Source organism: Pelecanus crispus, chromosome 17 (genome assembly GCF_030463565.1).
Source record: "Pelecanus crispus isolate bPelCri1 chromosome 17, bPelCri1.pri, whole genome shotgun sequence".
NCBI classification, from domain to species: domain Eukaryota; kingdom Metazoa; phylum Chordata; class Aves; order Pelecaniformes; family Pelecanidae; genus Pelecanus; species Pelecanus crispus.
In genome coordinates, this window is record NC_134659.1 from 262,792 (window position 1) to 290,059 (window position 27,268).

General features: G+C 42.1%; 2 protein-coding genes across 6 annotated transcripts; one reads left to right on the forward strand and one right to left on the reverse strand.

Annotated features, from left to right (window-relative positions):
• Positions 1-93: 93 nt before the first annotated feature.
• Positions 94-6,751, reverse strand: LOC104025504 (bile acid receptor). The gene is made up of 10 exons (XM_075722430.1): positions 6,661-6,751; positions 5,102-5,467; positions 4,327-4,467; positions 3,584-3,723; positions 3,390-3,494; positions 3,196-3,295; positions 1,926-2,054; positions 1,290-1,409; positions 753-866; positions 94-332 (listed from the first exon to the last, which is right to left on the reverse strand). Exons 1-10 carry the CDS (start codon positions 6,749-6,751, stop codon positions 94-96), a joined length of 1,545 nt encoding a protein of 514 aa, XP_075578545.1.
• Positions 6,752-20,945: 14,194 nt separating this feature from the next.
• On the forward strand, positions 20,946-25,933 carry SIKE1 (suppressor of IKBKE 1). Of its 5 annotated transcripts, none has more exons than XM_075722372.1 (5): positions 20,946-21,104; positions 21,177-21,282; positions 21,750-21,892; positions 23,990-24,103; positions 24,467-25,316. In XM_075722372.1, exons 1-5 carry the CDS (start codon positions 20,946-20,948, stop codon positions 24,554-24,556), a joined length of 612 nt encoding a protein of 203 aa, XP_075578487.1. In that variant the 3' UTR covers positions 24,557-25,316. The 5 variants fall into 5 exon arrangements, with proteins under 5 accessions (XP_075578487.1, XP_075578486.1, XP_075578484.1 ...); XM_075722371.1 differs by having other exon boundaries at positions 20,946-21,086; positions 21,147-21,282; XM_075722369.1 differs by having other exon boundaries at positions 20,946-21,282; positions 25,277-25,933.
• Positions 25,934-27,268: the final 1,335 nt, after the last annotated feature.

Sequence of the window (27,268 nt, forward strand, 5' to 3'; positions counted from 1 at the left end):
CGCGCGAGGCGGGGCGGGGCGGGGCGGGGCGCAGTGCAGTGGCGGCACCCGGAGCGCGCGGGCGTGCTGCGGCGGCGCGAGGCTCGGCGCGGCCTAGTGCAGGTCCCAGATCTCGCAGAGCAGCGAGGTCAGCCGGGGGTCCTTCGTCCGCCACGTCACCAGCACCTCCGCGTGGCTGTGGTTGAGGGTGCGCAGCTCCGTCAGGCGCCCGATGAGGCGGGCGAAGTGCTGGGGGTCCTCGGGGTGGTGGATCTTGGAGTACTTGTAGAGGATGCCCAGCAGCGGCTCCTGCAGCTCCTCCACGTGCCGCTTGTTCCTCAGGAGCGGCCGGTCTGCGGCAGAGCGCGGTTAGCGGGGGGCGGGCCCGGGGGCGGGGGCCGCGGGCGGGGGTTCGCGGGGCGGGGGTTCGCGGTGCGGGGCGGGGGCCGCGGGGCGGGGGTTCGCGGGGCGGACGGCGGTTCGCGGGGCGGGGGCCGGGGGCGGGGGTTCGCGGGGCGGGGGCGGCGGGGGAGCCGCGGGGCGGGGGTTCGCGGGGCGGGGCGGGGGCCGCGGGGCGGGGGTTCGCGGTGCGGGGCGGGGGCCGCGGGGCGGGGGTTCGCGGGGCGGACGGCGGTTCGCGGGGCGGGGGTTCGCGGTGCGCGGCGCTGCCCTGCCGGCCCTGCCGCACCCCAGGGCTCGGTGCGTGGCTGCGGGCAGCGCCTGGGGCGAGGCCCGCTCGTAGCACGCCTGCAGCCAGCTGCCCCCCGCTTTACCTGAAAAAAACACAGTTGCTGCTACAAGCAGGGCGTATTCGGTCTCGGTCACTTTCAGTTCCCCCATGCTTCTGTAGAAGTAAAACAGTGCCGTAATGAACTCCTCGGTTATACCTTGAAGCGAAATAAAACAATCAGAAAGTTACTTTAATGCAGAAACAGGCGCTGCTGTAGGGAGTCATCTTTGTCGTAATCCTTCATAGCTCCAGGCTGTTCCGTTGCATTAAATAGTTAGCAGACTTTGTGAAAACAATGTTGATTTCTAAAGTAGTAACAAAAGTTGTGTCAAAGTTGTACCCTGGAGCCTTTTATACATATAGCTCAAGGCTTTATGCATGGATATAAGCAAACGTGAACAGCAGCTCTTCCTTCCATGAGGATGCAACGCCTGCGCGTGTAACAGCAGCTGGAGGAGGGGAGAGGGAGAAGAGAAGAGGACGAGCAGTGGCCACACCGTCAGTGTTGGCCATCGCGATTGCGAACAGGGTCAGCAAAGCAAAAGGTTCCCAAATATTTTGATTCTGAGACTTCCGTTACCTGTGGTAGTAGTGGAAGTTGGACTCTCTTCGTTATGAGACACTTCCATGGAGTAAATGTTGTTTTTATCAAGGTTTTGAACGTGACAACATGTCCCATGATCAGAAAGTCTTACGTGACCTGGAATGAGAGATGACAGTTCCCAGCCAAGCTTAATGTGACTTTAAATATTTGTCTGCATCTGCTTTGCAGATAAATACCTGAAAATGTGTGAATTTTTCCCAGACCCGTGCAGGTAGAAAAACTTGTTCTCTTTTGGCCTCCAGCACCAAGTTCATTTGTTGCATTATTGCTGGTCTAAGTCTCTTGTGTTAAACTTGACACAATACATAATATGTCATTAATATAGCTAATATTATCCATCCACCCCACAATTTGTGCAAACACTCAAAAATGTTGCTCTTTGTTTGGAACCAATGGGAGGAAAAGAGAGATCCCCCTTTTTTAACTGTTTTTGTATGCTCTTTGGAAAAAAAGCTTATAGAAGGTATGTGGGTATTACCGGTACTATTCTAAGTACCGCTATGCTTGAATAGGAAATTATTTGAGATTACATGAATTAAAATGAATGGAAGTTGCTTCGAAATAGCAGAACCTCCTACTGTTGTTAACAGAAAGCTCGTTAGTCAAACTTACTTTCACTTGTTGATGGTTGGCATTCACTGATTCTTTGGTTATATATTTGGGCTGAACGCAAAAACATTGCCTCAACTGTTGACCCTTTTAGCAGCGCAATCTGATCTTCACTAGCTAAACTTTCAAATCCTGCAGAGAAAGATGCATGTTAAGAATCAAGGCAGGCTGTAGCTACCTTTAAGTGCTTAACATGAGTTGATAAAATGATTTTTTTAATAAATGCCTTTACTGGAAAGGAGGAGCTGTAGTTAAAAGATGCGTGTACCAAAGGCTATTGGGATCTTTCTTGCTATTTTGCAAGTTAGACAAAAAAAAAATGGAAAAAGTGCAGTCATCTGTGTCCAGTGTTAGATGATTCACAGTAATACAAGTAAAAATGTTGGGACTAAGCAAGACTTTATTGAAAATTTCTTCTTAATATCTGATTTATATCACATGGCCTAATACCTTATAAATTTGCTACATTGCTTAGTGACTGTAGATGTTCTCCTTATTCATTGATATCTTTTTAAAAATTATGTTAATCTTTTGACAAACTCATATCTGCACTTATAATTCAAGAGCAAAGGAACTTTATTGATTCTTTTCTTAATCCTGATCAAAGCAGGATATGTAACATAATAAAACAAATAGCTCATCTATTCTTTCAGATCTGTTCCACACAGTAGTGCTAAATTACATCAAATATCTGCTTTAGACATGTTGATTGACTTTTGTCAATAAGTTTTACAACTTAAAGTAATGAAAAAATTATCACCCTCCCTGTCAAATGTTACTTTGTCAACTTTACATTGAAATGTAGTGAATTTAATTGCATGTTCCCTTGCTCTTTATTAAAGGAAAATATGAATAGGAGCACCTGGTTAGTCCCTTCTGTGCTGCCTTTTCCTTTGAAGGAACATTGGTTTTTTTCTTTGATGACTGTAATAAATTGCAAACTGAACTGGATTTCAGAGAATGTGTTAAAATAGTAATTCGCTCAAGATGGTATTTTAAAGTCCATGTACTTTCAGAAAATGTCTCTAGTCTGTGTCAGAAATGGAAATCTAATCATAGCAGGCTTTTGAAGTGAATGCTTCTAACTTGTCCTCATGACGTAACCCTGATTGTTAGAGTTGGAAGATACAACAGTCTGTTGAATGAGAGTTTTCTTAAAGCTTGTATTTTTCTCAGATTCATGCCATCAGTGTAGTTTCTGCCTCTTCAAACAAACAAACAAAGGAAACAGAGTCACACTATTCTGTAACATTTCCCAAAGGAAGGAACTTACCTGGAAGTCTTTTTGTGAAATCCACTAACACTTGTACATGGACAACTGCTGTCTCAGAGAGACGGAGAAAACTTTCCTCAGGACTTGCACTTTCTTGTAGCTGCATGAAAGAGTGTTTAGACATCTGATATAACCAAGATACAGTGCTTAGGATAATAACTTAGCAATGCAGTCTGATTGTTCTGTATACGTACAAACTTCTTTGCTTCCTCAAGGGGAATTGTGTATTTTTGGTGTGCTGCTACAATGTGGTCAAGAAGCTGATGTTCCCCTGGAGTAAGTTCCATCTTCTCTGGGATCTGTTAAAAAAATTAACCAATCAAATGACAATGACTTGGGGCAAAAATAAATGATAAAAAGAGGTATTTTAAATAGAAGAATATCCCACTTTTCCAGATCTTGTTGTAGATGATACATGCTTACTATTCAGTCCCTCATCTTCCAGTTTTATGTTGCAAAGAAAACTGCTCTTCTGTTTGAAATTCTTCCTGAGTCGCTTTGACTTGCACTGTACTTCAGTCAGCAAACCTACGAGGCATGGAAGTGTGTATCAATACGTATATTTTCAAATAATTACAGTTTGAAATAATCACTTTTATTATTAGAGATAACATGAGTCTTGCATCACAGGAGCCGTCAGCTATAAGGAACTACGCTTCCTAGAGAATATGGTAATGTGTTATTCATTAGGCGAGCCAGCGTTCAGTATCCACCAAAGGCCGGAGTGTTTGTAGTCTTCTAATGCTATCTTGCTTGTGCCTGAGAATTTTTCATGAAAAACTATTGTGCAATTTTTTAATTTTTATTTTTTTTCCAAACACAGAAGCACATCTGATATGCTCGCTGCTATCCTGCCAAGGTTCAGGAGCAATCTCTTGTTAGTACTCTCTTTTTTTCCTTGTAATGTCTTTGAACAGCGGTCCTCTTAACTTCAGGAGATACTTCCCAAGCATTGGTAGTCTCTGCAGATGAAGATGCTACAGGCGCTACAGACTCCAAAGTTAACTTTTCGCACAGCTAAATGAAGTTTAGACCAATACCATTTAGCTCTAGTGAGGAGAAGGGATTGACTTTGGAAAAGGTTTTATCAGAGTTGAGTAGTAAAGTAGCCGGCATGGAAGGAGCACTTACATTCTGCTAGCATTCCCACAGCTTTACACTTCTTCAAGCGACATTCCTGACACTTCCTTCGCATGTACATGTCCATTTCACAGTGACCACCATTCTTGCATCGATAGACTGCGTTTTTGGTTATGCTACGTCGAAAGAAGCCTACAGACAAGGATCAGGTTATGACTGAAGGAATCTAAGGAGCTTTATCTCATAATGATTTAAAGAATTAAAGTGTCTTTTGGGGTTTTTTTGTGTCAGGTTTTGGGGTTTTTTTTAGCCATGGAAACATTACCTTGATTTTAAATTTGCTTTTTAATGACAGTTATGTCTTGTTCTTTCTGACTAATATTAATCGCTGTTTTCCTTGCCTGATCAAGACAGCTCCCATATAGCAAGTTAAAATATAAGTAGCAAGTAATTATTACTTGTTTTTATTTAATTTTAATAATAAGTAAAATTAATAATGCTGAAGTAACTCTATAATAAATGGTCATGAGAAAATCAGCACCTGCTTAAACAGACACTATTTTAGTGAATAATCAGTGCAAAAATTAGTTGCATGAAATGCTTATATTAAATACACACTGTGAAAGCATTTCTTCAAAAAACGTTATAAAAATGTGAATCTGGAGTAAGCATGTTAGACAAAGGATTCCTTAGATAAATTACAATCCTCTGTAGAAACGTCAGCTTGAAAAATAATGAAATCTGTTTGCTTAACCCACAGATACGGAACATTGTGTTTAGCAGCGTGGGGCCACAGTCCTGGGTAAGATGCAGATCGGCCTCTTACCTTTGCAGCCTTCGCAGGTGAGCGCGTTGTAGTGATAGCCTGAGGCCTTGTCACCGCACACAACACACAGCTCCTCCTGTCCCTTCAGTCGCAAGGAAGAGTGGTTTAATCTTGGCCGTTTTAGTCCTTGGTATCCCCCGTCATCAACGTGAGGAGCCGTGAAAGGGGGTTTGCTTAATTCACAGCTGCTGATGATGCACTGCCCGTCGCTGTACTGAGAGTCCAGGCCGTATGTGCTGTACGGGGACTGAGGAGGCTGCGGCTGTAATACCGGAGGAGGAATTTGAACTGCCGAGTACTGGCAGTAAGGCGCAGTCTGGAAATCCGTGTCTTGCAGCTGATAGTTGATGTGCTCTGGTAAAACGTCTAGATGCAGAAATTGAAAATTGAACGAAAACCCAAAGAATATTTCAACATCAGCTACCTGAAAGTTTTAAAATGTTTTATAGGTGAAAATATTTAATCAGATAGTATATATTAGAGGAACACATTTTTGGAAGGGCAGCCTGACACATTCTTTCTAAATGTGCTACCTATAATGTTTTTAAGTAAAATCTTCGATGTAGTGAAAATGGCTTGGTAAGGGTTTGGGCAATGTCACGTGGGTGCCAGTGGATTCTTGTTAGTACATAACGGAGTATCGTTTGCCAGCTGATGATAGAGCTACCTTTTGATTTTACTCTTAAAGGTTGTTTTTATTAGTTGTCCACATTGCAGAAGAATATTTTCCCATAAGTAAGTGAATTTGTTAATGAATTAAATGTTTGTTATTGATACATATTTCAGGCATAATTTTGAAAATGTCACACAACAAGCATCTGAGAAAGATGGTCCAGAAATTATAGAGTGGTAAAAATTGCTGTGACAGGAGTCTTAAAGTTGAAATTCAGTAGAATAAAAAGCAGAGGCTTGTTTTATTTAGTATTTACCCACATATAATTCTTTATAGTTAAGAAATTTCATTTTAGCAAAATGTATGTACAGAATTATGAAGAGAGCTTTTCCTGCCTTTGTCTGTAGAGTTTTAATTTTATCTAACCCCCTTTAAATGTACACGGCTGCACTGAAGAAAGCTTGTGCAACATGCACCATGTTTCATTCTTCCTTTGGGATTGTTCAGATCTCTGTAAAAACAAATTTGAAAGTTGTTTGGGTTTTTTTTAAGCAGTTTGGAGGTCTTTTTGATGGGCTTTGGGTCCTGCTTTTACTCATCCAGAATCAAATTAGTTATTGCAATTATAGTTCTATACATTATCTATTTTATAATGTATCTGGAATACCGTAATAAAACCTGTATCTTCTTCACGCAAGCCAAAGGGAGACAGCACCAGTAATGTTTATATGAAATGGTCAGTCACCATAATCACATTGTGTACAAAAATCTGTATGAGCACATGCTAGTGTATTTCAATACACTTTCAGTATGGGCTTGATAGTCAAATGTGTAGCTTCTAAGAGCTTGTAAAGATAAGCTAAAATGAAGAAAATAACAGGAATTTCCACAGATGTTCATTTTACTATACTGCTTTTTCATAATATAAAAATGATGCTTTACTCACCATAATACTGTATGGGCTCAGGAAGACAATACCCATCAGGTACAGTGACAAATGTATTTGCCATATTCTGCTCCCAACCGCACTGTTTCATTCACTTTGCTATGTGATAGACTTTTAAGAAGGCAGCCTAGAGAAATGCAAAAGTAAGAGAAACATCATGTGAGAAATAATTGCTGGGTAGCTACAGAGCTAAAACTAGAAAACTCCAGAATATGAAAGTTTGCAGATCGTAAGAAAATCAGAGGTATGTGCAAAGTCACATAATACTTTCAGTGAGGTTGCAAAACATTGATTGTCCTGATAGTACAGACTCAGGATAGAGTCCATTCCTAAATTTCCAAGTTATATTTAGAATTGATTTGCTCCTAATTTTACAGGAAACCATGTGAGGAATCAGACTAATCATTGGTAAATTCTCTAGTTCAGGAAGAGATTAAAAGGAGCTTCACTGGATAGAAAAAATTCACTTTCAGAATGAGTTAGGGCATTTGCACTAATGTGTATGTAGTGGATGTTCTGTTTCTGCACAAAGATGGGCTTTTAGTGAATTTGTTTCATTTACTTTTTATGCAAATTTGAAGCAAGTAAATATAGGAAAATAGCCTGTAAAGGCCAGCACAGAATATCTCTTCCCCGTGTAAATACTCTTTATGGAGTAAAAGTCAGCTTTGCCCCACTTAAGCACTGCCTAATTTACATTAGGTTCCAAACTTAAGAGCCTGTATTCCTTTAAGAGTACGAAGCATCCTGTGAAGACCAAAAAAATCCATCTCATACAGGATGTATTGCCCTCGAGAGAGCTTTTCTCTGTCCCTTGATTATTGAAGGAGCCTGGGCTCCTGATTGGATGCTTTGATGTTCACCATAACAAAGTGTACTGAGAGCTCACACTGATACAGTTGGTGTGGAATAGCTATTGTTCAAAACTTATCTTATTTTTCAGTAATTTCCCTTTATAGAGAGGTTCTGAAAAAGTGTGTTCTTAAAAGAGTTTCAGGAAAAAAAAGAATGTCTATACAGATGCTAGCATCATCTGGGTTTGAGTTTCCATATGTGTATAGACAATCTCTGTTATTGCTTAGCAATTGAGTGGTAATGGAGTAGCCGTTAGAGAAGTAAGTAGGAAATATTTTCCTTGCCTCCTTATCCCTCTGCATGTGTGGAATGTTTGAGAGTGTCACCGGTTAAAAGTATGTTGTAACTGATGCCCATTGAGTAAGGACTTAGAAGACAATTTGCCAATGAACTATTCATATGCTTTCCCTGAGCAGACAGGAAAGACAGAAAAGATGAAAAAGGCAAATAAGTATTTGGAAAGTAGAGAAAATCAAGCTCCTATGTGTGCAACAGGATTGTCTGTATATGCCTCTTGAGGAATTTACAGCAAGTTGGGTTTAAAGATCTTCCTTGAAAGACTCGCATGTTGGGTTTTCTGCAATACCTACATCTAGCTACAGCTGAGAAAAAGGAATATATCATTTCAGGGAATCTGAACTGAAGTCATGTCTTGAAAGACATACATTTCTTCCCCCAAAACTGGACATGTCTTTGGAACTGAGCACTTTCTCTTTGTGTTGTCAGCAGAAGGTGAAAAGATGCAGTGAGGCTGGAATGCTGATTTTTTTTTTTTGTTATCTCTGCTAGTAAATATTTGTTTAAAAGAGAAATGACTCACTGAATCGTGAGGTCCTTATCAGTTAGATCAATTTGGCCTGGGCAAAGTCTACATTTTTCCCCAAAAATGTGTATTTGCTGAAGAAATGTGTTTCTGGATTCCAGTAGTTTCTTTAAATACAAATAGTAAAAGAATAGAAGCTAAAATAAAATTACAATGATCCAGTCTGATAAAAATATTATATTGGGAGTATGAAGTACAAATTACCAAATGCAAGGTGGCCAGCTGATTAAACGTTCTAAGTCGTGGAAGCAGACTTCCATTAGGCAAAGTTTACTCAATTTAGGTAACTGTGTGAGAATGGATTTGAGGATTTAGCCCTTCGTACTGATTTTTATGGCTAATAAAAGTTAGCAGTTGCAACCACAGAATTCCCAGCTTAGAATGAGACTTTGTAAATTGAAACGCAAATTAAGAGAATGTTATTATAGTATTAGTAGTAAATGCAGTGGTTATTTGAGGAATGTTATACTGTCTTGAAATGAGACTTAATGGTCATGCCCATGCACGAATGTTAAGTGTTTCATTTTCTGACACTTGAGAATTTAGCTTTAACAAGCTTGTTCTTCTGATATAAAATAGCATTGGGCTTTTTAAAACAAAAAAATATGAAGAACAGAATAAGATATGCAAGGAAGGAACTTAATTTTCTAGGACTGGAAAGTTTTGATTATTTATAAGATTGACTGTCATAGTCATGCATTACAGCCTTTGCCTCGCCCTTCATACATGAGTCAGTCAGCAGTGGGGAAGCCTTCAAACTGTAGGAGTCACTGAAATTTTGTGATGCATTATGTGCTGGTCTCTCAAAAGTTCAGTAGCCATCCCTAATCTCTCACTCCTCACTGGGAGTGAACCATGACCTAAAGGACACTTCTTCAGCCCATACATACATTCATTAACTCTTTGCCGTCCAGGCAAGAAATTTGCATGCGCACAAAGCTTAGCCACACACTGAAACTGTGGAATCCTTGACAGAACGTAGCATACATGCCCAGTTGTAATTTTCAAAACATGAGAACTTGGACAAAGTTGAAATAAGATTGGAGTAAGAGCTTTGGGTGTTTGGGGCAGTTATAGTCATGCCATTCCCAAACCAAAATATCTTGTGCCCATTTTTCTCTTTTCTGTGTACTCAAAATATAGCCATACATTTTGTGTATGTGTGCTCTAAAAAGGAAGCAAAAAAAAGAAATATATACCCAGAGATGATGCATAAAGGTCTTTAGCCTAAAAAATTGAAATAACTGAAAACAAAAGAAGATGAATTTTTTAATAACTTGCTTCATAGAATCACAAGCAGTAACGCAGTTAGGATGAAAGTCTTTAGTCCTTAGTCAGACATACTGACCTGAAAAAAAATGTCATCTGCCTAAAGGCACGTGCTGTTCCCTGCTTTTCCTTCTTCTCAGTTACTTCTGAGGTCTTATATCTGCTGGGTATTTTCATGTGTGAAATCCTGAGCATTTGTGGGGGTGGTGTGTATGTGTGTGTTTTTAATTTTAAAAGCCTCTACAAGCGGGAGAGTTTAATTTTTTTCTTCCTTCCAGAAGAAGACGTGACCTAGGCTGTAGGTTGCTTAAGCACGTTTGAAAATGTTGCACTTTTACAGGCTTAGTTTGACAGTAATCAGTCTTCTGAACTAATAACATTCAATATAAACTGGAATATATTCAAGGGGTTGGTTATCCATCTAATACAGAAATTCAGCAACATTCAGTTATTAGTCCTAACTGAAAGACTTTTCAATTTATCAAAGATGGAAGCCATTAAAGAAAAAGAAAAAAAGACGTTAATTCATAAAAGTAAAGTAGAATCACAAACCAGTCACTTAACAGAACTTACATGTTCAGACTAGAATACATACCGTACATGTGTTTCTTGTTATTTATGGTGAAAGATGCTGTTTTTATAATTTTTATTGCTATAAAGTAACCATATCATAAAGTAACATATCATCAACTTACATTATTAGAATTTATTAAGATGCAAAACTTACTTCTTGTAGAAGAGGCTCTAGGGAGCTCTTGAAGAGGTATGTATTGACAGTACTTTAACTGCTATCACAAATATTTTGACAGTTGAGTCATAGGGAAATTTCTTGTTTAGAGGGAATTTTAGGAACTCAAGCTGAAGGTCTTCAACATTTATTTAACACACCTTGTGGCATTTTAATGATCATGTAGTGGAACTAGATAACACTTTTCAATCTCAGTGTTAATCACTGTACTTTTTTACTTCTGGAAAGCATAGCTTAATTTCTTAATTTGTGAAATTTAAAACAAAAACTGAAAAAAAAATTTAACTGAGCACAAGCGCTGGCAACTACGTGCGATGCCAGGTGATATATTAAGTTTCACTCAAGCAATTCAGTAGTCACCGATTACTGTAATTAAAGAATGATTTTGCAGGGGAAGTGGTAGGATCACTTGATTGATCTTGTATGCAGCTTATACGTGTTATTAAGGTTTTATCTGTTTCTCCCAGTTTTAATGTGCCAAGAAGCTCCCCAAAGCTGCTGTTTGAAGAAATCCCACTTCTCATTAAATGTGTTCTTTCCTTGTCATACAATAACCATAGTAGGAATTGGCTTATTTCACTAATGGGCTGTGTGCAATTATCTTGAAATCTTCTTTTGGAATTGTTACCCCACGAATAATTATTTTGAAGGTATAATTTTTATACATAGTAAAATAAGAGGTTAGGGGTTGTTTGAAACTTAGTTTTCCAGGTACTTTGGGGAAGGGAAACAAATAATTGAATTTAAAGGTCGTTTTACTTCACTCTGTATGTCAAATAATGAAGTACTGTTGGAACAAATTCTTGGCAGTAGGATACCAAATTTAAAAGTGCACGTTTTCTACTTTCATTTAGTCAGCCGTTTAAAAAGAAAGGAAGAAAAAAAAAGAAAAAGAAGAAAAAAGCCCAATGCCTGAAATATTTTCACATGGCAAATTGATTTATGGCTAGAGCAACAATTTATAATCCCAGAGCATTCGGAGAAGTAAATGAAATACTTACGGTAGTTCCACAGAGTTTCTTGCTTCCAGAGCTGAGTGCTGGGCTGTAGCGCTGATCCTAGCTCTGAGTCCAGCTGGAACAAACTGGGCCTTTTCCCTATTTATCAGTTTCTGTGCATACACTAGGCTCCAGACGCTCTGCAGAGCAATGCTACGGCTCCGAGACACAAACTTCCCACACAGCCTTTTCTGGGGTCGAAGCAAGGGCAGCTGCAAGTTCACATAAATCAAATAATAACTGGGTCATCAGGGACAGAGGCCATGGGGACCCTCACGTCACTTTCCCAGAGTTCTCCCTGTCCAATTACTAAATATTCTGCTTTCTTGGTAGAATTTAAAATTCTCCCATTTTGACTGCTTAACGTTGACATGCATGAGTGTTAATGGATAATCTTCATTTCCTGGGCAGAGAAATTATGGCAATAGTATTATTTGGAGATACCTACATGACATAATGATTGAATTTGGAAACACTTGATTAGGCCAGTATCTGCAAACACAAAGCACTTACCTTGTTCTCCCTATCCTAATTCTGACATACCTGTGTTGATGCAGCACAGTATAGGGCTTATGCATGCCCCCATAACAGAAAATTATTGTTAGCAACTTTTGTTGCTGCTAATTTTGCAAAATTTCATTCTTAAAAAATCCCAAGTATTTCCATTATTAATGATTTCTAATAAATTAATCATTACAGTTTGAGGTTTTCATCATTTCCTAGATACAAGATGTGATCTTTTGGATAGGGTGTTTTATTGTTAGGTATCGTGTCATTACACTTGCTCCCTAACATGATGCACAGCAGGTTGCAAACATGCTAACTCCAGGAGGTCCCACTTCTGTGTAAGAGCAATTCTCGATTTACCTCAGGAAAAAATGGTTCTGTTGTATACTTAAAGGAATTAGATGGCAAAGGGAAAAACTAATTTCCTGTTGGTTATCTTACTGCAAAGTCACTTAAAATAGTCTTTAGGGACAATAGTTTTCATGGATCTGTGGCACCATACACAGCAAACTTGACATTACCCTTCAAAGGAAAATTGTATTGTATTCCATAGGCTCCAGAGAAGAGCATGCTACTTATTTCCATGTAGTGTGGCACCATTTAGGAATCTGTTAGTCTTTGGAGGTGGAATGGTTGAGTCGGGCTTTCAAGAAGAAAAAAAGTCAGCTCACAGATGTTATTTGAGCATCTTGCGGGTTTTTTTGAGCTTTCAAATGCTCTGCATTGATAATGTGTGTTGACAGACGGCTGGAATGTATAGATTATGCAGTAGAGACAATGATCTTGTAAATTTAATTATCATCAGCATTTGTCTTCCTGGTAAAAGCAGCCTTATACAGCAACTTACTAATGTCAAAAAAACTTCAGTGGTAAAAATAAAGAATTTGTAATTGTTAGAACTAAGATTTTTTTTTCTTTTTTTTTTTTTCATAGCAGCATCTCTTTCACATATACCATTGGCTTTTTCATCCAGCTTTTCAGCCTTTCTCATGAAAGTTGGAAAAACAAGCAGAGGTTTGTGAAATAGTGCCTTTAGCTTTCAAATACTACTGACTTTTTTTTTAGTACTTTTTCTGATAGAAGATACCTTACTGGTAAGCTGTTCAAATGTACCTATGGGGTGTGGGTATTTAAAGCCTGTTGACTTTGGGAAACTTAAGTCTGAAGCCCAGGTTTTTAGAAGGTATCTAATCCCCATTCTGTTCAGTGTTATAAAACCTAGTGGATTCAGAGTAGATTCAAGTTCTAAAATAAGTATATAAGAACCTAAAACTCAGTTGTAGTAGAAATTAACTGCAGTGCCACATTAAGTATTAGCACATGGTCATTTACTCCAACCCATATGCTATCTTCATAGCTGTGGTAATAAAACTATTTTGCATAGTCATGCAGTGAATCAGACCAGGTGACTGGTCCATGTTAAATACATATATTTACATTATTTTAACAGATCACTTCTCCTATTCAAAGCTTAGCATGATAATAAAAATGGGAGACCTGAGAGCCCACTTGAGTCACATAAAGAGCTGCTGCAAAGAAGAGGAAAATAAACTGTTTTCCAGGCTTGTAAAGAATCAAGTAATAAAAAGCTTATTTAGGAGTAAGGAAGATTTAAATTAGATACTAGAGAAAGCAATTACGGTGGTAAAAATAGCACTGGAACAAGTTGCCTGTACAGTCTTCATCACTAGATGGTTTCAAGATCAGTTTGAGCTACCTGATAGAACTTACGAATTATTCTCTCTGAGTTATTTTGATCTGTAAAGGAGGAGAAAGGACTTTTGAGATCTCTTCCAGCTCTATTTTCTGTTATTTTTCCTTGCATACCTCAATTTTGTAAAACACTAGTAAAGTCTCTGATGGATAACATGCCTAGTGCCATTTTAATGGGCAAAGGAAAGAATCATGTACTTCAAGCATGCTTTACTAGAGGCGAGTAAACTAAATGTTACTCATAGATATGGCCTGAAAATACTAGCTGAACAAGTTCAAGTCATGAGCCAAAATCTAGAAGTGCCACTGAAGTGGAGGACAAGGGACACACATGTTTTCTGTAGAAAATAATCAGATCTGATGACATGGGTCTGACCCGGACACCTTGCGTTGCACTGCTTTTGCAGCCTCATTTCCATCAGTAGTGCAAACTGTGAGCTTCTGTGCAGTCTAATCTACATAGAATGTCTGCGTTTATGCAGTTAGGTCTAAGAATTTGATGAGTGCTGAAACTGCAGATCAAGAAAAAGCTTCCCTAGGTCAATACTTGTTGAGAGAATTCATTTTCAAGCTAAGCAGAATTCTTTGGTCATCTGAACTAGAGATTCTAGATCTCACTAATTTGTTTGGTATCTGAATAGTTAAAGGAAATCATATCTACACCAGCTGGATCTTCTCTACATAACTGACCCGTTCGGCTTGATCTGGTATTGGATTGTTTACGTAACTTCAGTAATTAACCACTATCAGCCTCATTAATGAAACATAAACCACCTCTTCTGCTCATTTATAAAGCATTTGTCAAACAAAACTTGAACAAAGGGCAGAATCTCAGCAAAGTAACAGTCCTTCAAAAGCTACTGAGACCCTGACTACAAGTCATTACGGTCACTTTGTTGTTGTTTTTCAGTAAAAATGAAACAGAAGTGATGGCATTGTCTATTGCTTTTGGCTAACTTTTCACAAAAACATCTGAGATTTGTCACATGGGGGCAATGATGCCTGGACAACTGTTTTGCCATTTCAGTACAAAATACTGATGTTCCAGCTCATTACTGTAAATCATTAAATGATGAAAGCAAGAGTCAAATACTAAACAATTTGGAGCCTTTGGAAAACTAATTGCTAATTACAGTAATCGTTGTTATATGTGAGGTAAAGGTTATATTGAAATACAGATTATTTCATTATAGGATTAAGTCTTTCCTGTTCAGAACAATATTAAAGTTGAGTATTAACAATACAGCTTATGTATTAAAATGATCCGACTTAATCTTTAGGTGTTTTTGTATTAGAGAAATAAAATGGTTTAGAGGCATAAAATAGACTGGCAGACAAATACATGCCAAAAATTTTGTGTTCTGAGAGCTACTTGCGTTTACAATTTGTAAAGGAACTAATGAAAAAACTGCAAGCTTTCTGCTCACCCACTCTTCTGGATTATTTATTAATCTTCAAAAGGTGCAGTGGTCCTGGCACTGTTAGGATTTTCTGCATGGTGTGGATGAACCTCAGTCCTGGATGAGAAATGGCACAAAGCCTCATGAGTAACATTTTTGCAGGTCGGTGTTACCTTGCACCCCTGACTTTCAACAGAGACAAAGACTTAATTTGAATAGGATGCGTATCTGTTGCGTGTGGTGGTTTTGATTATTGGATCACATGTTCCAAGATAGTGTCAGGTCCAGAAGCTACAGTAGTAGGAAATTGTCCCTTGTTGTATTCAGCACATTCAGCAACAATTTGGATGCAAAACTTGACGACAGGCAAAAGAAGCCTATGTGGGAACAGTACTAAACTGTACATAGGCATCAGGTATGAGGAGGGTTGCAAAGAACAGGAGAGGCATGGGATTGTCTGTCAAAGATGACTTGTTCTATGTTATTTGCCTAAAAGGTAATTAACCTAGAATTTTGAGAAAGATGCTTGTTTTGTTGTCATTTGCCTATTTTGCCTGCAGCAGAGGGAGAATCTTGGTTGTTTCACTTGAAACTTAAGAATGTAAGTGTAGTAGGTCAGGGACTATCTTTTTCTGCAGACATGTATGGCCTCTGTTGGATGGGGCGCCGGCCAGACTGAAGTGCTTAAGATCCAACGTAATACTTCTAATGATGAAACAAAACATTAAAAAAGACGCTATTTGTACTATAAGTTCACCCGGTACTTTGCCCCTTCTGCAGCTTTTAAACGTGTACTTCTTTTTATAGCTTCAAGCAACAAGGTGTGTCATTTCCTTTGAGCACTGGTTTGCAAGACTTTTATCTTCCCTACATGTTGCTTTTTAAAGCAGTACAGTTATTTGCAAAAATTGAAGAAAAATAGGCTTTACAGAGCAAAACTGTATGTTTCAGCAGAGGAATGAGAGTGAGACTAGTCAGGGAAATTTCATCAGGCAGCACCTTTCAACCTGAATTTATATAGTGTTCAAATATGAAATTATTGAACTATTCCCCCAAAAGGGGTGACGGGGGATCTATACAGTGAACAGCTCCCATTTAGCATTGTAGAGCATGTGTTCATTCAGTTGGTTTAGTTTTAGATAATACAAATACTCTTCTGTTTTGCATCAAATGTATCAGACAAATCATCATAGTCAAATTAGAAGAGAAATAACTCAGGAGAAGATGAAAGTTCTCATTAAGTTCTTAAATACCTTTATGGGATGAAATAATAGGAGACCGTATCAGAGCAGAGAGGAAAAACAATTTTGATCTTTTTAAGACTGATTTTTTTTTTTTTAATCTTAATCATGAAGTTGTTGGTTAGTTTCACTATGCATTTGCTTACAGGCTTTTCAGAAATCTTGAAGAGCTAAACACTTGACTTATGTTGAATTTTAATGAAAGAGCCAAACTACTTTAAACTTACTTGAAAATCTCAAGGCAGCCTACAAAATGTTCCTGTTCCTTCTGTGCATTCTCTTAAGCTTGGTATGCAGGGCAGTCCCACTACCTTAAGGTAGAATAGGTACTAATAAGCCCATGCATTCAACACTAGCAAAATGTATGGGTATCCTTACATCTCCACCTTTCAGTACCCTGTGCCAAATCCAGGTGTTTCCCCTTGGCAGGAAGACCAAGATTTGTCAGTAGAATGCTCCAGTGCATTGGTATTCAGCAAGGCATAATGTGAAAGTAAGTAAACTAAAAAGTAAGTAACCTAAAGCTTGATTACAATCTCCTGCAGTGATCTCAGAATTTATAGTTCATAGAGACTACTTGTAAATGTAACTTTAAGCATTGAGGTTCTTAAAGAACTGTACTTCTTTGTAGGTACAGCAAAGAGAAGCCAAGTCCTGGACCCTATTTCCCTAAAGCAGAGTATCTTGACGCTCTGTATTAAGCATTACAAAATAATTGTTGTGGAATCCCTTGGTCAGCATTTTATCAGCAGTGGAGTCTTGCTGCTGAGAGACTGAAATAGCTGGATATATCCATTTATCAATGATAATGTTTTCTCTTTTTTCCAGCCTGGATTCCATCTTAAGGACATTTGTTTTAATAGTAAAAAGAATATTAGACTCATAAATGTAAATGCTGTGGTGCAATGGGTTACTCTTCAAGATTTATCAAAGCAGGATAATTAAGATGAACAATAAGACTGAGTTTCTTGGTCATAACTTTTGTCAGAGAACAACTCTGTTTTAAGCAACAGTAATCCACCTTGAAGTATAGGCGAGAAAGTGCAAGCAGAGGATTCACTTGGCCTCCTGGTCTGTGAGTCTCTGTGCTGCAGATTCTGTTGAGGGCAATACCAGTGAAATTGTGACAGTAGCTGATGATTGTGTTAACACCATCATTTAATTTTAAAAGCAAGCAGTCAAAAAGTGCTGGGTGTGTGGTGTGAGGGACAAGTCTGTTTTGCTTTTTAAGCAAGCTGTAGCTGCCGAAATATTTGGCTGTTAGACACCCAAGGAAGGACTTGTAGTGGAAATGAGGGATACCATGTTTCGCTCTTGAAAAGCTAGTGTCTGCCGCATTGCTATGTGAGATTTGTGCTTTCAGAGACTCAGCCCAAATTGTTCCAACAGTGCTAACCACACTTACGGTTAACATGATTTTGCCCAAAACCCAAGAATTGTCCCAGAAATTTCCCTTTCTTCTTTTATCTGCTTCCAGCATTTAGATGCCACTTAATCTGTCACAGATGTTGCCATTTTCTACCAGTCAATTCCTCTGTGCATTATTATCCATCATCTACTCCACTGCCAGTTTCTGGATAAGTTACGGGCATTACCTGGTGCACATTGTTTTAACATCCCCAGTACTGATGCCTGAACTCGTCCCAGGTTTACAGATACTATGTCGTGCTCAGGATTCTGTGCTGTGTCTGTTATCAGTCTCTTTAATTACTTTTTCTGTGCTTTTGGTCTGCCTAGATTTCTTTCCTTTTTGATTTTCCTAGTGTGAGCAAGAACCTCCTCAGCTGTACGCAGAAAGGCTATGTATTTATTCCAGATCACAGAAATACTATTTATGATTTTTCAGAGATGGCCTAGAAATGGTTTTGGTTCTGCAGAAGCTTTGCTGTTGTGGAGAGCCTCAATATGCTTCTATCTAGCGTATACTTTTCCTCCTAGAACAAATCCACGTTCTGTTTGACAAAATACAGCCATGTGGTTAAGAGTTATTAAAAGCATTAAAGCATTAACCTCTTGTAACCTCATTTTTCACTTTGTACACATACATAAGTGTTTAATCGAATTGAAGTTAAACACTAAAAAGTTTGAGAGGCCAAATTTATACATTCTCTTCAGTTTATACAGAACTGATGTGATAAGCCAAAGGAATTATAAGACACCACTACTCAGAAAATGCTCATCCGTTGATTTGTTTAAGCTCTGTTGCTACATACTAGAAGTTTTGGTGACAAGCATTCCCAGCATTTAAATCAAGGAGCTTTTTCCTACTGGGATCCGATCGGTGTCCTGGCGCCACACTAGCTTATTCTACTGTCCTTTGGAAGTTGAACAAATGATTCTGTGTCAAAAGATGTGCTGGAGAGGGGGTGAGCCAGATCCCTGAGTGAGAACATGAGACTAAGTGCTGTGTGGTGGTAGTATTGTGGACTCCCGTCTTCTTCTCATCCTGCAATTTTATTTCAAGCAGCCAGAATTTCACAGAGGGACTGCACCGATCCAGAAATGAAAGTCGGATACAGCAGTGCTGGCCCTTGTCTCCCTTGCTTGTCTCTACTTGGCATGAAAGGCCAGGATGTCATCTCTGAAGCCAGGGAAAAGTGAGTATTAAATGCTAAGTATAAACGCAAGGAACAGAACAGGCCAGAGATTCAGACGTACAATCCAGGTGCAGCTTCTGCTGAGGTGTAATGATCCTTCATGCTGCACCAACAGGTTGTTCCTTTAGCTGACTTCCTAGTAGACGTGAATTGGGATTTCCAATGCTGCATTTCTAAATGGCTCATTGAGTGCCTCCCCGCTGTACAGCTGAATTAAGTGGAACCTTAGAGCTTGCATGTTTGATTTCACAGAACTTCCTTATGTTGAATAAGGTGAAAACCAGGAAGATACTGAACTGGTACACATACATCATTCCACATAGCTAGCTATATCAGGCCTACTCCTGTGTGGCTGCTGAAAGGCTCTGCAAAAATTGGTGTACTGGCAGAGGCTTTAAAGGCAGCCACGGGGTTGGGAGTATAGGCAGACTGAAGCCGCAGTAGGTGCTGAACTGCACAGGTGGGGTCATTTGGGAATATAATAGTAGGGCCAGATGGTGGGGCAGAGGAAACGAGCATTGGCTACAACTTAGGGATGTCATGTCTATCTTAGGACAGGGCAATCTTTTGCCAACTTGTTCCGTAACCAGAATGGTAAACAGTAATATTATTTGGTTTTCCAAATGTTCACGAATCACCCATTCTATTATGAAAAAGGAATTCTGATAACAAGTTGTCTTAACTTTCTGGTATTCTCTGATAAGAAGGCAAGGAAGGAATAGAAGTTAAAACATGCTCTAAAGCATGGTCTAAGGCCTTTAGTTCCACACAAGTTACTATAAAGCAGCATTACATTTCCCAACTTGGCAAAATATATTTCATACTTTACTAATTAATCAGATTCTGATGAAATCCTTGAAATGCAGCTGCTTATTTTCTTCTGGATTGTATGAATGTTTTGAAATTGTTGCTTATATAAAATTATCTTATTCAGCACTTCCGCACTAGGCTTGATTATCTCTGGGATCATAAAGAAACTTATCTGATAAAGCATCCTAGGTTTTTCTGGTGTGCCTGTCTGGAGATTTAAATGTGAAAGATGACTCAAGTCAAAGGGAGTCCTTTTAAAACATAATTGTTGAAAACATTATTAATAAAGTTGGTAATAAATAAAAAAGCTTTGTGGCACAAAGTTAAGCAAAGCATCAAGGACATCACAGATCACTAACAGTAGCTTTAGTTAGCAAATAAATATCAAAGCAGCAAGTCAGCATTGCGAAGCTTGTTATTTTAACTTGAGTAGAGGATGTTTACTGTTAAAAGGGACAAACAAGAATATTAGATAAGATGACAGCTCAACAGATCTCATCCCAGAATTTATCACATACTGTTTAAGGGAGTATTTAAAAAGATAACCAGAGCCCCCCTGGGTCAAGGGTATATGCCCTTCTGTAAATAGACTGCGCTACCCAGAGCAGCATTCATTTGAACCAGAGGCTTTCCACTGGGTTTCCTCTGAAAGAGCCGTGTCGTGAAACACTTCTGAGCCATCGTGTCCGAGAACACGCGTGTCTGAGCACGGCACGCGTGCAAGGGCTCTGGCACGGGGAAAATGCAGCGCCGGGCTGCGCTCCGAGCACGTTAGCGGGTGGAGACATCGGCCTGTCGGTCGCTTTGCAGGGCTGCTGCCCTGCGGCGGTCGGTGGCCCCCCGTGCCAAAAGTCGCCCCACAGCAGCAACAAGGCACGCGGGCTCTGCGGGCCCCGTGCGTGCTGTGCGGGCCCCGTGCGTGCTGTGCGGGCTCCGTGCGGGCTCTGCGGGCCCCGTGCGTGCTGTGCGGGCTCCGTGCGGGCTCTGCGGGCCCCGTGCGTGCTGTGCGGGCCCCGTGCGGGCCCCGTGCGGGCTCGGCTGGCGACCGGGGCAGCCGGGGGCGCCCTCTGGCGGCGGGGCCGCTCCCTCCGCCGCGGCCGCTCGCTCTGGCGCCCCTCGGCCGCCGCGCGCCATTGGGGCGGCGCTCGAGCTCCGGCCCGCGCTCGCGCACGTGCAGCACGGCCGGAAGCGGCGGCGTGCGCGAGCGGCGGCCCTGGCCCGCGGGCGCGCGCGTGCCCGCGCCCGGCGGCGGCGAGGAGGGGCGCGCGCCGCCGGGCATGGGGCCGCGGCCGGGGTGAGGAGCGCGGCTCGCGCGGCGCCCGCCATGAGCTGCACCATCGAGAAGATCCTGACGGACGCCAGGACGCTGCTGGAGCGGCTGAAGGAGCACGACACCGCGGCCGAGTCGCTCATCGACCAGTCCGCCGTCCTGCACCAGCGCGTGGCCGCCATGAGAGAGGCGGGCGCGGCGGGGGCCGAGAAGGTGAGGGGCGGCGGGCGGGCGGGCGGCGGGGCGGACCGACAGACCGACAGACCGACAGCCGTGTCTCGGCAGGGCCAGGGCGCCGCGGCGGGGCGGGCCGACCCCTCTCGGCTGCGGCCGCCCGCGCTGCTGCCGCAGGAGAACACGCAGATCCGCGACCTGCAGCAGGAGAACAGGGGTGAGCCGCCGGCGGGGCCGCGGCGGGCGGCTGCTGGGGGCCCCGGGGCGCTGCGGGGGCGCGCTGTGGGGAGCCGGGCTCGGGGTCGGCGGGGGTGCTGATGGCTCCCGGGGGTGTGGGGGAGCTGGGGGCGGGGGGCGCCTCGGGGCCGTGTGCGGGGGGGCTGCGCGCTTGGTGCCCCAGGCGGCCGGGGGCTCGGCGGGGGGGCCGGGGCGCAGCTGTTTTGCTTTCTGTCAGCGTCGCTGGGTGCCTCGGTGGGAAGTGACTGCCGGCGTCAGGGGCCTCTTGGCTGCCCGAGGGGTCCGGGCGGCCGGGCCCGCGCCCCAGGGCCGCGCTGGCGAGGGGGTGCTGGGGTGCTGGGGAGCCGAGTGAAGCGAGCAGCCGGCACGGAGTGCCCCCGGGCATCTGCTGTCAGTGCTGTGAGAAACGGCTTGTCGTTTGTGGCTATGACATACTGTATTTTGCAGAGCTGTGGATCTCGCTGGAGGAGCACCAGGATGCGTTAGAGCTCATCATGAGCAAATACAGAAAACAGATGTTACAGCTTTTGCAAGGGAGAAAAGGTGAAGATGCAGAACCAGTCTTGAATGTTCATCAGGCTAATTCTTTGGTAAGGTGGGATGGGGACAGAAGAGGGCTCAAGACCCCTCTTCCCTGTCTCTTGCTTGCTTTCATACCACTTCCGTTTCCATTCATGGAACGTCTCTGCGTCAAAATACATTTTCTGAAACTCTTGTCTCCCTTTGCTGGTATTTTTTTTCTCTATTCCTTTCACAGCACACAGGTTGTAACAGCTATCACAGAGGACACTGAAAAGCATAACCCTTTCACAGCCCAGGTGAAGGCTTGTTCTTTATGCACTAGGTGGTAAATTCCCTGGGTTAAGCTTAATGCATGTGATTCTCTGCAATGCAAAATCAAAGACATCAGAGTTGTTAATGTTGCTGTTCAGTAACTGTAAAAAATGGAGAAGAACTGTGAGCTGTAGTACGTTTAATTCTTAAAAAGTCATCGCTCCCAAATGCTTTTAAATCTGGATACTCTGTGCAATGGCCTGAAAGTGTCCCTTTGTCCATGTTGGGTGCGGTGACTTCAGAACTCTAAGATGTGGCTGTTGATAACTGCTGCCTGTTTTATGTTTAGGTCTCTATTAACAATATAATAACATTAAATCTCTATTTAAGGCTTATGAATTAAGTCAGGCATTTGTTAAAATGCATTTTTATGTGATTAGAGAACCGCAAGCTGGTTCAACCTAGTGACATATCTTGTGGTTTTTTAATCAGAACTGGAGCCAGCCTAACTTATTGCATATATATATCTCTTTGTGCTGATATGTGGCAACTCATTAGTTCTCTGTTTTGTGTTGTTTAGGTCCTCTGAAGTTAAGTAGTATAGCAATGTCTTGCACTGGAGTTGCTCTGCTTTTCAAGACTTACCATTTGAACAAAACTTCTTATGTTATTCTCTGGCACTGCTTTTGCTCTATTTTAATGGCATGGAAATGCAAAGCTGAAGAGACTTTGGAGGAACCTTTGATGGAATGTACCGAGACTATCTCAATATCTAGGCAAAATCTTCTGTACTTCAGATTAAGTCCATGAGTTTTTTCCTGACCACCACTTGGAGAATAGTAACAACCTTTAAATATCTTTTATAAAGAGCTATATTCTTATCATAACCATCTTTCTGTTTAGAAAAAAAACATCATTCTTTCTTCCCAGATTATCTGAGTCTTTCTTGTTTCTCCAGCTCTCTTCTAGATGCTCTAATGTGTTTACATATTTTCCAAGTAATGGAATTCAAAACTGAATTCTCTGCTCTGGTGATACATTTATCTTCCAGAGGCAGTGGAATAACTACTGACACTTAGAGAAAAGAAACTCCACCCTATAACATTATCTGATATTCCCCAAAGTACTTGTATTTTTATGTTATGCTAAAATGCCTTAAAAGCTTCCAAATTCTTGTCTTGCTACTTCTTGCCAATTACTGACATTTTTGTGTTTGCACATTTGAGTTCCTCCCTAAATACTTTATTTTAAAATGGAATGCTTTTCAAACAGGAACTGTTGCTACACTACCTGTTGGAATTTTTCAGTGTTCATTGTATGTGCATTTCTGAGCTTCAACAAAATGCATCTTTCCAAGGATGAGAGCTCTATCTAGCCAGATTCTGTAAAAACTGCCTCAGGAGGCTCTGGTCTTGTTTATTTTGGTTTCCTTGCTTGGCTTCCTTCTGAGATGAGGCTGTTTACTTCACATTGTTCCTTGGTCTTAAAATCTCATTTGCTTTTATATTTGGTGTTCTTATAAATTCAGAGTCAGGCTTTTCTAATAAAGCAATACAAAATTTGCTGCATACTCATCATATTCACATGAACCTGAATCTGTTGTCTCAGTCCTTGTCACGCTTGAAATTATTTCCATCTTCGTAAGTAAGGGTGCCTTATCTTGCTGACGGATGTAATTCTATTCGCTGTTTTCATTGATGACTCATGATAATGGACAGTAAGGTACATGTTTTCATCTTTAAATATTAGACAAGTTAGAAAGGATTGCAAGTGCTTGGGAAGAAAGGGTTAACGTTAAAAACAGGAAAATAATCTGAAATCAAGAAAATGAAAGTAATTGATTTAGAAGGGATAAACTAACTACTGCTGCTTTTGCCTGAACATATTGAATATACTACTTTTATGTCTTTCAGGAAATTGAAAGTCAAATAGACAGAATATGTGAGATGGGAGAGGTGATGAGAAAAGCTATTCAAGTCGATGATGATCAGTTCTTTAAAGTTCAGGAGAAACTAGCTCAGTTGGAGGTAAGAACAGATACAACTGCTAAGGATAGATCAAGTTTTGGGAGTCTCTAGACTTACTCTGGACTTTCTAACATTTGTATGTGTCAAGGATTTATTACAGTAAAAAATTTGGGGGTGGGGTCAGGAAATGCAGAACATGGTCTGTTTATTTTCAAGTTCTTGATGTTTGTATTATATATATATAAAGCCAGAAGCAAAAGATAAGCTTTAAATGATGTGGTTCTCTTGCGAGCACTATATTAATGCTTATGTTACAAAATCAGTGTTTTATTTAGCTGTGAAGGAGTGGGGCTATTTAAAAATGATCATCCTTTAATTGTGAATTAGCTCATTTCTATTTCAGCAAAAATATTGATTTTGCAGCTTGAAAACAAAGAGCTGCGTGAACTATTGTCAATCAGCAAAGAGTCTTTTGAGGTGGGGAGAGAAGATCTGCCTGACTGTGAAGCTTAGGTCACAAAATAACCTTATCTCCAAATCTTGACTTCAGAGACTATTATGAAACTACCCTACAAGGATGGGTTTTGATTTGTTCTTTCAGGTGTTTCCTTGTATGTTTGTTTTATCTTTCAAAATGTGTGGGCTGTTTTCTCTGCATTTTTTCTGAAATTACATACTCTTGATGGCAAAGGCTTGCATTGCTGCTCCGTCTTAGTAATTGCAGCATACAGATGCTTAACAGTGAAGTATTTATGATGTGTACTCCCTTGTGATAGTTTATTTCCTCTCCAGTTGGTTACTTTTATGAGCTTTAGTTAATAATTCCAACTGTGCAGATGGCACTTAAATCCACCTTGTCAGTAGCTAGAGAACATTAGACAGGTTGTGATTATTTTATTTCATAGAAGGAATAAGAGATTATTCAAAAACTACATTGTAAATGGTAGGTACACATTTTGCTCTGCCTGCACAGAGCAGGCACGCAGACCTTTTGCTTTGCTTTGAGGAGCTAACACTCAGTATTTGGCTGGGTTAATGCTGTTACTTGGACGACTGCTTAGAAGCAGATCAAGAGAACAGCACATAGCCAATAGAGCACTTTAAGTAGTAACTCATGTGAGGAGCATACCTTACCTTGATTTAGGGGTGAAAATCAGCGTGGATGACCCTTTCTGACACCTGTGCGTTTTTGAAGGACATTGTGTATCTGACTGATTTTTTTTTTACGGGTAGACCTGTTCCGGCTTTACCAATGCTCCAAGGTATGTGGATACTGGCTAGCTCTGATCTGAAGGCGGTGCACTCAAACCCCGCACAGAACACAGCACTTTCAGATCAAAGCTCTTTGGCCTCCCACCACTTTGGACTTCAGGAAGAGTGAGCTGAGGTCTGCCTCAAAACTAAACCAAAACCAACCATGTAGACATGTTTTTAATGTTACATCACAGGTAAGTCTAGTGACAGATGTTACGTAGTTATTGCAGAATCATATAGTGAGTGAAATTAGAGTTGCAGTGTGGTAGGAATTTATCAATATTGTGATATTTTAATGACATTTTTGTATAAAGATTTCTGTCTTTCTTACCTGTGATCAAAGAATAATACTCTAAGAACAATAAACACCTCATTTCCAATATTAGTTTAAATTGTTATGCCACCCTTTCCCAAGTGAGAATTTTGGTAGATGCAGAAGGTGATTTACGTTCCTGTGCTTGTTAAGAGACATTTTCTTGCAGCCATTTGGAATATCCAGCAAGATTGTTTGGTAGATACAGGGGATTTCTGTACAGGAGTATTCTTGTATACAATCCTTTTCTATTAGAAATTGTTTAAGACAGAATTAAAAATGACAGTGGGCAGTATTTTGTCAAGTGTATTCTGTTTTGTGAATCCTGGGGATAATTCCATCTGTTCTGCATGTACCCAAGCCTTTTGCACCCCCTCTGATTTTTACGTTGCCTGAATGAAACACAATGACCAAAAATGTTGCATTTCTCTCTTTTAAATGAACATCATCTGAAATGCCTGTGACGATGCCTTTTTACCTTCATTATCCTAGTGTAGGTGAACATTCCTCTAGTTGGCTAGTTGCTGCGCAGCCTGAAAAAATGGAAGCTAAACAGCAGTTGTTGTGACTGATTAATGTACTATTAATTAGTAGTGGGCCATAGTTAGCAGGGGCAGTTTAAATATGTTCCATGTGCTACTGTCCTGTTCTGGATCTGCAGATACGGAACCTGTAAGTGTCCGATTGTCTACCATTCTTACGGGCTGTTGGGCATTTTTAGAAGAACTTGCTCGGCGCGCCGTGAGAGCTGGGCCCAAGCCCCAGCACTGGCAGTTCTACTCTGCCCGTCCGTGGAACGCAGGCGCAAGGCGCCTCCCACCGCTACCTCGCCTCGGGGTGGGCCTGACCGCGAGCAGTGCTCGTCTCCCTTCCCGCAGGCTCTGCGTTCCCTGCGTCGAGCGGTCGGCCACAGGGAGCCGGCCTCCGAGGGCGCCGAGCCCGCCCGGGCCTGGCACCGGCACCGCGGCCGCGACCCCGCGCCCCGCTCCGTCCGCGGGCCGCGCCGTTGCCGCCTCTTGCCCGGCCCTGGCGGGGCAGCCCCGGCTCCGCTCCGCCGCGGGGGGGCGCAGCGGCCCGTTGCCGGGCGCGCATGCGCAGCAGGCAGGTGCGGGGCTCCTCTCGGCGCAGGCGCGGCTCCGCCCCGGCGCTCTCGCGAGAGGCCGGGATTTATTCCTACGTGCTGTGCCGTGCTGCTCATGGCGGCGCTGGAGCGGGGGCGCTGAGCTGTTGGGGTGAGTACGACTCGCGGCAGGCTTCCAGGGCTCCCGTCGCTGCCCAGACGGCGCCCGCGCAGCTGAGGGGCTGCTGGGGCCCCCGAGAGTCGGCGAAGGGGGCAGGGGGGCGCCTCTGAATCCGCCTCCCGTTTATCTGTTGTCGCAGCGGGCTCGGCGGGGTCGAGGTGCCTGGAACACCCCGCCGGCTGCGCGGAGTGCGGTGACCGGGGGGGAGGGGGGGGGCGGGCGCCTGCCTCGTAGGCCGCCGCTCCTGGGGATGGAGTACCGGTGGCCGCGGGCTGCTGGGCCGTGGCGGCGTGCGCACTACGCTTCCCGGCGTCCTGCGGGCAGCCGCCCTGTCGCCGGGGCTCCTGGGGGCTGGAGTTCGCCCCCCGGCCGCGTAGGCGGGGCCGCAGCGGCGCTGGAACTCGTTTTCCCGGCGCG

What these genes read in the sequence shown, in the direction of transcription:
- LOC104025504 (XM_075722430.1), bottom strand. Translation starts at nt 6,751, where the DNA reads ATGAAACAGTGCGGTTGGGAGCAGAATATGGCAAATACATTTGTCACT. An exon ending in TGAGCCCATACAGTATTATG is followed by an intron (nt 5,468 to 6,660) that starts GTGAGTAAAGCA and finishes TTCTGCATCTAG; the next exon opens with ACGTTTTACCAGAGCACATC. An exon ending in AGCAACTGTGTTTTTTTCAG is followed by an intron (nt 333 to 752) that starts GTAAAGCGGGGG and finishes GCTCTGCCGCAG; the next exon opens with ACCGGCCGCTCCTGAGGAAC.
- SIKE1 (XM_075722368.1), top strand. Translation starts at nt 20,946, where the DNA reads ATGAGCTGCACCATCGAGAAGATCCTGACGGACGCCAGGACGCTGCTG. An exon ending in CCTGCAGCAGGAGAACAGGG is followed by an intron (nt 21,283 to 21,749) that starts GTGAGCCGCCGG and finishes TGTATTTTGCAG; the next exon opens with AGCTGTGGATCTCGCTGGAG. An exon ending in AGAAACTAGCTCAGTTGGAG is followed by an intron (nt 24,104 to 24,466) that starts GTAAGAACAGAT and finishes TTGATTTTGCAG; the next exon opens with CTTGAAAACAAAGAGCTGCG.